The 10,241-nt window shown below is 41.6% G+C and overlaps 1 protein-coding gene and 2 pseudogenes across 3 annotated transcripts; all 3 read left to right on the top strand.

Moving 5' to 3' along the window:
* The first annotated feature begins 2,213 nt into the window (after nt 1-2,213).
* Nucleotides 2,214-3,378, top strand: LOC116536995 (annotated as a pseudogene). The gene has a single exon (XR_004262910.1). The product of XR_004262910.1 is annotated as an HIG1 domain family member 1A, mitochondrial pseudogene (transcript).
* A 2,606-nt stretch (nt 3,379-5,984) lies between these two features.
* On the top strand, nt 5,985-6,989 carry LOC116536996 (olfactory receptor 52K1-like). Its single transcript, XM_032258885.1, has one exon. The coding sequence runs from the start codon at nt 5,985-5,987 to the stop codon at nt 6,987-6,989; it is 1,005 nt and encodes a 334-aa protein (XP_032114776.1).
* A 2,415-nt stretch (nt 6,990-9,404) lies between these two features.
* LOC116536998 lies at nt 9,405-9,958 on the top strand (annotated as a pseudogene). Its single transcript, XR_004262911.1, has one exon. The product of XR_004262911.1 is annotated as a 60S ribosomal protein L12 pseudogene (transcript).
* The last annotated feature ends 283 nt before the right edge of the window (nt 9,959-10,241 follow it).

Consider the following 10,241-nt stretch of genomic DNA (forward strand, 5'->3'; position numbering starts at 1 on the left):
AGAAAATATAACAATACTTATACCTTAAAAATAAAAGTACAAATAACCCAATTGAAAAATGAGCAAAGAATTTGAATAGTTTCTCTAAAGAAGCTAAATAGCCAAAAAGCATATGAAAGGATGCTCAACATCGCTACCCATCAGGGAAATGCAAATTAAAATTATAATGAGATACCACTTCACCAGGATGGCTAAAATTCAAAAGAGAAAATAATAAATGTTGATAAGGATGCACAGAAATAAGAACCCTCATACACTTCTGGTGGGTATATAAAATGCTGCAGCCACATTGGAAAACAGTTTGGCAGTTGTTAGAATGTTAAATATAGAGTTACCATGTGACCAGAAATGTCACTCCTTGGTATATACCCCAATAATGTAAAACATTTATCCATAAAGATATACATCTTTTACTTGTTGATTTAAAATATAGATTTCAAAATTTTTAGAAAAAGAAAACATATCCACACAAAAAATTGTATATGGATGTTCACAGCAGCATTATTTATAACAGAAAAAAAGTGGAAACAACCCAAATGTCCATCAAATGATGAATGGATAAATAGTATGTGGTATGTCCAAATGATAGAATATTATCCATCTGTTATAAGGAATAAAATACTGATACATGTTACATGAATGGACCTTGAAAACATCATGCTAAATGACTCCATTCTGTTGTATGATTCCATTTACATGAATGTCCAGAATAAGAAAACCTATGGAGACAGAAACTGAATTCGTGGTTTCTGGGGTTTTGGAGAAGGGGAGGCTGAAGAATTACTGCTAATGGGTTAGAGTTTCTTTTGGGGGTGATGAAAATGTTCTAAAATAAGATAATGGTGATGGTTGTAAAATCCCATGTGAGTATACTAAAAAGCACTTTGAAAGGGTTTTATGGTACATGGGCTCTACCTCAATAAAGCTGTTATTGAAAAAAATAAAAATAAACAGTACTTCAAAAAAAAAGAAAACATGCCAGTGTGAAAACATGAATTCAGCTTGGGACATGTAAGTTTTAGTTTCCTCTGAGACATGAAGTTCTCCTGACTGACAGGCTTTTAGATTCATGACTCTGAGATGCAGGGGCAACATCTGGCCTGTAGGTAGAGACATGTGAGTCACAGGTGTCCAGATAAAGGTGGGAGCCATGAAAAGAGTTAAGTCACTCAGAGGAATGTAGGTAAAGAAGCAAAGAGAAATGCTAGAGAAAAATCCCTCTACTTCCCCGAACAGGACCCATCATTACTGACCCTCTAATATGCCCATATCAAGGCCCTGCTCCTGTTCATGCTATTCCTCCAGCCCACAAGTCCCTGAGGGGATGTGTTCTCATTCTGGCCACCCCTGGGATCTTGCCGACTAGCTAAGCCAGAGCCTGGGAGAACGCTATGGGGAGTTCCCCCAGGGAGGAATGGGATAGATTTAACTGCATTCAAGAAACCCAGGCCTGAGACAGACTGGTCCTACTACTCTCAGTCTGTGTAAGTCCTGGTGAGTAACAAAGTTAGTGCTTGGCCAGGCAGAAGGCTTGGGGGAGGCTCTCACCTCAGTAATGTAAGGGCAAAGGTGGGCACAGGGTTTGAAGGCCCCTCAAAATGTTTTCAGTACCTGTAAATTCTCTTAGTAATCATAAACAGTAAGCTACTTCATGTAGCAGCTTAAACTAGAAAAGTGCTTTGTGTGGCATTACAGGTGGGGAGAAGGCAAGGATTCCTTCTCCCCTCTTTTCCTTCCCATACCCAATCCTGGAGGGTTTGCTTTGTAAAGTTTTCTTCTAAGTGGTTCTTGGATTCTCTGAGTCTTGAGTCTCTGAGTTCTTGGTTCTCTGACCTTATAATCCCAGGTGGAGAAGAACGAAGGCTTCCTATCCCTGTGATTGTCCGCCACCAAACATTTGTTGATACCTAGGCCATTTCTCATTTCCTTTGACTCTATACTTGCCTGTGAAAGCCCAAGCCCTAGACTAGGGTGTCTACCTAAGCCTTGGGTACAAGGTCCCCACTTCATATTCTGACCTTGAACCTCCAAGACAGCCTCAGAAGGGCTGTGGGGAGGGCTGCAGTCTAAGTGGGCCAGAATGGGGTTTTCAGTAAGTTCTTGGAATGGAGAAAGGGTGGGGGTGGCAAAAAACAGAAGGGCTCTCTAGATCTTGAGCAGGTGAGTAATATTAAGAAAGAACAAAGAGAGAAGCCGCGAAACTGGGCTCGTGTGCAGGAATCAGCAGCAGGTTGGCGTGTGAGAGGTTTTCTCACTGTAGAACCTCATAGAAAATTCTCAGGGAGATTCTTCAAGCAACCACTATGTCAACAGACCCAGATATTTCCCTTTCTTCATATGATGAAGATCAGGAATCCAAAGTTATTCAAAAAGCTAAAGAGGCACCATTCGTACCCATTGGAACAGCAGGTTTTGCAGCAATTGTTGCATGTGGGTTATACAAATTGAAGAGCAGGGGAAATACTAAAATGTCTGTTCATCTGCTCCACATGCGTGTGGCAGCCCAGGGCTTTGTTGTAGGAGCAATGACTGTTGGTATGGCTATTCCATGTATCAGGAATACTGGGCAAAACCTAAGCCTTAGAAGAAGAGATGCTGTCTTGGTCTTGTTGGAGGAGCTTACTTTAGTTAGATCTGTTTATTGAAGTTATGTATTGTTGAAAATAAACTAATTTGTATGGGTTTAGATGGTAAAATGGCATTTTGAATATTGGCTTCCTTTCTTGCAGGCTTGATTTGCCTGGTGTGTCTGAGTTACTAGTGGGTAGTTTACTAACTAGATCATTCAAGGAAGTCAAGTTAACTTGAAAGAAACATGTCACCTAAATGCACTTGATGATGTTGAAATGTACACCTTCTTAAATTGTTAAGATGAACTTAGTTCTAAAGAAGATAACAGGCCAACCCTGAAGTACTCCCAGTTTGCTGCAGAATCCCAGATGTTTTGGATGTTATATAAGAGTCCTATTTGCCCTAGTTAATTTAGCTTTTTTCTGCCTGTTTTGTGGACAGGCTGGCCCTTTTAGAACTCTGTCCAAAAAGTTCATGGAATATAACTTGTAAAATTTCCAACAACTAACAATATGTATATGTGCATGTGTTTAAACCAAATGTAGAAAGCTTACCGTAGAGCTGCATAATAGAAGTATTTATTAAAGGATCTCAGTTGTAAACATGAGAATAACTTATGGACTCTAGTTCTTGTGTAACTGCGAATTATATTTTTGCTGCTGTTATATTAGAGTAAATTTTAAATGTCATCTTGAAATGGAAATATGTATTTTAAGCACTCATAGCAAAGGTAAATGAACACTTTTTAAATGTGTGCATTGCTTATTTTTTCCATAAGAATTGTAAACATTAAACTGAAAAAATGACCTATAATGGATTTGATTAATGACCTATGAGCAAGCTGGTTTGGCCAGACAGTATACCCAAACTTTTACATAGTACAGAATGCTATTACACTTCTGAAATTCTCTTGTCTAAACTGAATTTACATTCCATCATGATAACATGGTATATATATTGTTATTAAAGTAAGCAACCCATGCCAAAAAAAAAATAACAAAGAAATTGCTCATCTTCCACTTTGTTTCTATCCCCATATCATGAGAAAATAGCTTAAAACCACAAAAGGCATAACAAGGATGTCTGAAAGAACTAAAGCCTATTCCCTATCATGGTAAGAGATTCTAAGAGAGCATCTGACAATGCCAGTAAAATTCAAATCTCTTGCTTAGACAAAGTACTTATGCTTACTGAAAGGATTTGAACGTGGGTTTGGGATTTCTCTGCAGTACATTTGTAAGAAATCTTTGGAAATATCTGAAGATTGAAAAAAGGAAAGGGAAAAAGGCTAACGTCAATTACAGGTTGTTCAACTTAAAGTTAGTCCCTGTCAAATATCTCTAGATATCTACATATCAGTTCCATTTTTATGCACTTGCCAAAAATGGAAGAACCTAACATACCTGAACTCAGTAAAGCATTTACTGGGCTTAGTTTTCCTCAATAAATCTTTCTCTCATTCCTCTCCCAACCTACAGCAGACACAGTCAGATCTTCATCCACCATGCTCCTGAATCTCTTGATCATGGCTCACTGCAGCCACAATCTTCTGGGCTCAAGCAGTCCTCCCACCTCAGCCTCCCAAGAAGCTGGGACTATAGGTGTGCACCACGATACCCAGCTAATTTTCTTTATTATTTTCTGTAGAGACAGTGTATTTATATTGGGCATTATATTGCCTGGGTTAGTTTCAATCTCCTGGATCTCAAGCAATCCTTCCACCTCAGATTCCCAAAGTGCTAGAATTACAGACAAGAGTCTCTGTGCCTGGCCCTAAAGCTCTTCTTACATCATTTCATTGGAAGAGCGAAGCTCCAAAGGGAGCATCAGAACAGCTTACTTTTTCTGCCTATTCTCCATTCAGGTCTGATCTGTGTTGCTCCTTGGACAAATTCTCAAGAAGTTTCATTATGACTTTGTTAATTCTTTTAAAAATATTTAAAAAGTCCTTGGATCACTTTTAATTTCAAAGACCACCTGATATTAACCATTCAAATAGCTACATACATCTAACTATAAAAGCCCCAAACTCTGAAATTAGAAACTGCACCAGCACCACCCCCACCACCTGTGCCTCCTCCAAACTGGATGCCCAGGCTGGGAAATGGGAGCTAGTCAGAACTGTCTCTTAATCTTTTCCTTATCCTTTCTTTCCTCTCCCTAGTTTGTGACTGATGGCTTTTCACCTCACCAAGTCAGGAATGGAGATAGATCAAAAGTAGACATGGCCTCAACTGACCTGGGCTTGACAGATGTAAAAAGCAGATAGCATTTTGGGATGTGTTTGTTGAGTACACTGTTACATGCTGTATTTTGACCACTGGTTGTCATTACTAGCCTACTCAGTAGAATGCAGACTCAGAGAACAAAAATGTTACTTATTGTTGTATCCATGCATCCAGCATATGGTCTAGCACAAAGTAGATGCTCAGAAAGATGTGAAGAAAAAAAATAAAGAAATAGTAACTGAATAAAAATGAGAAAGGAGACAAAAATAGAAAAAAGAAAAAAGTAAACAAAATAAAAAATAATAATAATTAAATAAATGAGAAAGCAAAATGGACAAAAGAGGCTATAGAATGATGTTATTTCATGAAGGATCTCACCAACTGATAAAAAAAAACCTCTTCCTTTTCTCTGCAGAAATGTAATTCACAAAGGCCAAAGTATCCAGGGCTTCCTGGTGAGGCTGTGGAGTAATCTCCCTTTTCTGCTACCCCCCTCCCACTGTGGGATGTGGGAAAGGAAAATGCCAGTTCTCTCCAAAGGCTTTCTCTCTCAGACTCTCCAACCCCAAACCTTTTATACTTTCCAGGTACACATTGGACTAAAGACTGCAACAACAATTTTCAGCCACCTCCTCTTAAATCCTGTATAGGAAGGCTACTCCAGCACCTCAAGGTGGATGAAGAAAGGAGTACTTGCCTTGCATTTTGTTCTTGGGCTTTGGGCACATCAGATGAATCTGAAGCAGAAAGGGTCCTATTTTAACATCCTGTTAATCACTGCACTTTATTTCTTACTTGTCACTTCAGTCTTATTCAGCCTAATGTGAGCTCATTCAAGACATAGACAGTCAATTATTTATTGTGTATTCTAAGCCCCAGAATACAGCCTAGCACAAAATAGGCCCTCAATAAGAGTTTGTTAGTGAAAAAACAAGTGAAGACTTCATATAGAAAAAAAAAAAAAAAAAGAAAAATAAGCAAGTTAGAGCTATGAAAAGTTATTTCTTGAAGCATATCACTAAATGTTGAAACATAACTTTTCCTTCTCTCTCTAGGAACACTGGAGGCCCATGGAGGTCAAAGCGCCCAGTCCAGCTTGGTGAGGCTGAGGCTGGCAGGGCTGGACACAGAAACCAGACCTCCTATTCCTTCTTTCTCCAGAGCCACCCCACTCACCCAGGGAAGATGTCAAGGTGGAGCAATGGAAGTTCCAATGTGTCCTACACCAGCTTCCTCCTAGTGGGCTTCCCAGGGCTGAGGGAATACCGTGCCCTCCTGGTGCTGCCCTTCCTCAGCCTCTACCTAATGATTATCTTTACCAATGCCCTGGTCATCCACACAGTGCTGACCCAGTGGAGCCTGCACCAGCCCATGTACCTGCTCATTGCCCTACTCCTGGCTGTCAACATCTGTGCCGCCTCCACCGTGGTGCCCGCCATGCTCTTTAGCTTCTCCACACACTTCAACCGCATCTCCCTAGCTCGCTGCCTGATCCAGATGTTCTGCATCTACTTCCTCATTGTCTTTGACTGCAACATCCTCCTGGTCATGGCTCTGGACCACTATGTTGCCATCTGCTACCCGCTCCGCTACCCAGAGATAGTGACAGGCCGGTTGCTGGCTGGCCTGGTGGGAGCAGCAGCTACCAGGAGCACTTGCATTGTAGCTCCAGTGGTGTTTCTGGCCTCCAGGGTTCACTTCTGCCGCTCAGACATGATCCAGCACTTTGCCTGTGAGCACATGGCCCTCATGAAGCTCTCCTGTGGAGACGTCTCCCTAAACAAGACTGTGGGGCTCACTGTCCGCATCTTCAACAGAGTCCTAGACATGCTCCTACTAGGCACCTCCTACTCCCGTATTATCCATGCTGCCTTCAGGATTTCATCAGGTAGAGCACGCTCCAAGGCCCTGAACACATGTGGCTCCCACCTGTTGGTCATCTTCACTGTCTACTTATCCACCATGTCCTCATCCATTGTCTATCATACAGCCCACACTGCCTCCCAGGATGTGCACAACCTGCTCAGCACCTTCTACCTGCTGCTCCCATGTCTGGTCAACCCCATCATCTATGGGACAAGAACTAAGGAAATCAGGTACCACCTGGCAACTCTGTTCCAAAGGACACCACTACAGGTCCCCTCCAAGAAGCCCCTGTCTCTGCCCTCACATATGGAGCTTCCTGGCTGATTCTCTAGGACTTGTGGGTCCTAAAATCATTCTCAGTATCCAATGAGAGGAGGATAATTAGGTGAATGAGTCATTCCTGCTATATTTTGGCTTGGCTAACTGCATTTGTCCTTATTTTTAAGAGTCTTATTTTTACTTTCTGAAAAATAGCCACTTATTCAGAGTACACAGTAATCAGCTGAAAGCAAGCTTCTGTCTCTAGCTTCTAAGTTTTATCCCCTTCCTTTTGCATGAGTTTCATTTGTTCATTCATTCATTTACTCATTAAACTTTTATTATACATACATCATACTAACCCTATGATTGCAAAGAAAGAAATAAAATCTCAATCCCTTTCCTAAAGGAGGTCCCAATCTAGTAAGCTGTAAAGAGATGTGTTCAAAAATAGCTTTGTGTGCAAAATTCTGTGGGAACGTAGAGGATGGATAATCATGAAAAATGAAGAGAGAAAATGAATTTGCGTTGAATCTGAAGGATAATCCAACTCAAATTCACTGGGGAGGAAAAACATGGGGAAAAGAATACCCATTATAGGCAAAAGAAACAGCCAAAGACAAAGGCATAGAAGCACGAATAAACATGGCAGACATGGAAGCTCACTGGTAGGCCCATGTTTTCCTAAAACAGAGGAAAGTAGGGCATATAGAAGGAAATGAGGCTGGATGGGTAACCAGAGGTCACATGAGGAAAGGCCTTATCTATCATGATAATGAGTTTGAATTTTTACTCCAGGCAGTTTGTAACTATTTAAGAGTCCAAAGAAGGGAAGTGGCAATATTATATTTGTATTTTGGAATGATCACACTGTACATCAGTATACGTCACTGCACATAATAGAGTGTGATTCAAGGGAGACAGGCCTAGAGGCCAAGAGACACATGAAGAGGCTGTTAGACTAGTCCAGATGGGAGACTATGGTGGCCTGAACCATACTAGTGACATCAGGGATGAAAAGAGATGGACCTACATAAGATAAATAAAAAGGCTGAATTTGTATGTGGGGGTCAGAGAGGTAGAAGAAAAACAAGAAGAGTGGCATCACCAAAGCCAGGGGAGGGGAAGAAGAAGGGTAAAGAAGGCTTGAGTGGTCAGCAATACTAAATCCTCTGATGGGCCAAGGAGGAGAACTGAAGGGTCCTTTGACTCAGAATTCTGCAGGTTACTTATGACTTCTTTAGGGAGAGCAGTTCCTTTCTTCAGGCCCTAGAGATACAATGATGAGCATATGATCTTTGCCTGTATGGGATTTAAAGTTTAGAGGATGCATAGGCATTAGTTAACCAATTTCAACATAGTGGAATGGTGGGAACTGAAATCATCATGATTTGGAGTGGATCAGGATGGACAGAAGTTCATAGGGAGAAATAGAGAGCAGCAGATAGAGAGAAAGGTAGAGAAGAAAATTAGGGTAAACTCTGCTTTGCAGAGTAGAAAGAATGTGGGGCTTAGAGAAGGTGAAACCTGAGTTTAATCCTTGGCTCAGCCACTTAACAGATGTGAGACCATGGGGCAACCTTGTAATCAGCCTTGTAGTTCTTCTGAACCTTATTTTCTCATCATTAGCCCAGATTGAGGTGGTGCCTTCTGCCTCTGCCCTGATCATCAAAGCCCTTAAGGAACCACCAAGAGACAGAAAGAAACAGAAAAACATTAAACACAGCGGGAATATCACAGCAAAATGGAGGTAATAATGTGACCTGTTTAACAGGGAGATGAGCAGCCAGTTGAGGGGAAAGCCAAGGGGTGGTCCATTAAATGAGGTACCATAAGGGAAGAAGAGCAAAGCAGGCAAGCTGAATCTTGAGATGAGGGACGCTCTCCTTCTGATAGAGAAATAGTGAAGAGAGGCTCAGAATTTCACAGTTGTGCTGTTTCTCCAGAGACCCTTAGTCTAGGCATAGCTTTCATCCAATTGTCGGAAGAAACAGCACAGAAATGAGTGCTGAAGAGAGTGACCGCACTGCCTGACATCCAAGTGTGAGAAGGGCAGAGAAGACAGAAGAGATCTGAACAATTAAAGAAAGATTAAAGGCCCAGAGGTCATTATGATATATACAAGCAGGGGTAGTTGGTGAAGGAATAAGACAGTTGGAAAGAAAAACACTAAAATATAAGATTTCAGAGGTAATATATTTCTCGATGATTATTCAGGGGATAACCATGGTTTTTGTGCTCTAGACTAGGTGAAGAATATGCCTCCAGGGTTGAAGGAGGCAAATAACCACTAAATAATGTTGAATAGCTCATTGACATGGATTAACTGTGCTGTGGTTCAGGAGAAAGGCAGGAGTTCGGAAGGAAAGATGAACTGAGCCAAGGGCCTCTATGAAAATGGGTAAAGGCTTTCGGCTTTCAGCTCGGAGGAGGCCAAGGTGCAACTTTCTTTGGTCGTCCTGAATCCAGGTTCATCTGACACCAGCTGCCTCCACCATGCCGCCAAAGTTCGACACCAATGAGATCAAAGTCGTATACCTGAGGTGCACTGGGGGTGAAGTCGGTGCCACTTCTGCGCTTACCCCCAAGATCAGCCCCCTGGATCTGTCTCCAAAAAAGCTTGGTGATGACATTGCCAAGTCAATGGGTGACTGGAAGGGCCTGAGGATTACAGTGAAACTGACCATTCAGAACAGACAGGCCCAGATTGAGGTGGTGCCTTCTGCCTCTGCCCTGATCATCAAAGCCCTTAAGGAACCACCAAGAGACAGAAAGAAACAGAAAAACATTAAACACAGCGGGAATATCACTTTTGATGAGATTGTCAACATTGCTCAACAGATGCGGCACAAATCTTTAGCCAGAGAACTCTCTGGAACCATTAAAGAGATCCTGGGGACTGCCCAGTCTGTGGGCTGTAATGTTGAGGGCCGCCACCCTCATGACATCATAGATGACATCAACAGTGGTGCTGTGGAATGCCCAGCTAGTTAAGAAGCACAAAGGAAAATATTTCAATAAAGGTCATTTAACAAGTGGTGGAAAAAAAAAAAAAAAGAAAATGGTTAAAGAACCTCTAGGCTGTTAGATGACAATGATGAGAAAAGAAGGGGAAATAAAATTGGAAAAACAATCATTTTAGGTGACAGTAAGGTGACTGTTTAATATGGAGGTAACAGTGTGAGTGTTACAGCCCAGTAGGCCTGGGTTTAACACCCAGCTATGACTAAAGGTTGAGCTGCTTGGTGGACATAACAAACAAGGGACAAAATCAGGCCTATAGAAAAAAGTTCTAGGCACAGCAAGCCCTCTTGAGCT

Source organism: Sapajus apella, unplaced genomic scaffold (genome assembly GCF_009761245.1).
Source record: "Sapajus apella isolate SASKATOON/1434 unplaced genomic scaffold, GSC_monkey_1.0 scaffold106, whole genome shotgun sequence".
In the NCBI taxonomy this organism is placed as follows: Eukaryota; Metazoa; Chordata; class Mammalia; order Primates; family Cebidae; genus Sapajus; species Sapajus apella.

Coding starts and splice junctions, on each gene's coding strand:
- LOC116536996 (XM_032258885.1), top strand. CDS start 5,985: ATGTCAAGGTGGAGCAATGGAAGTTCCAATGTGTCCTACACCAGCTTC.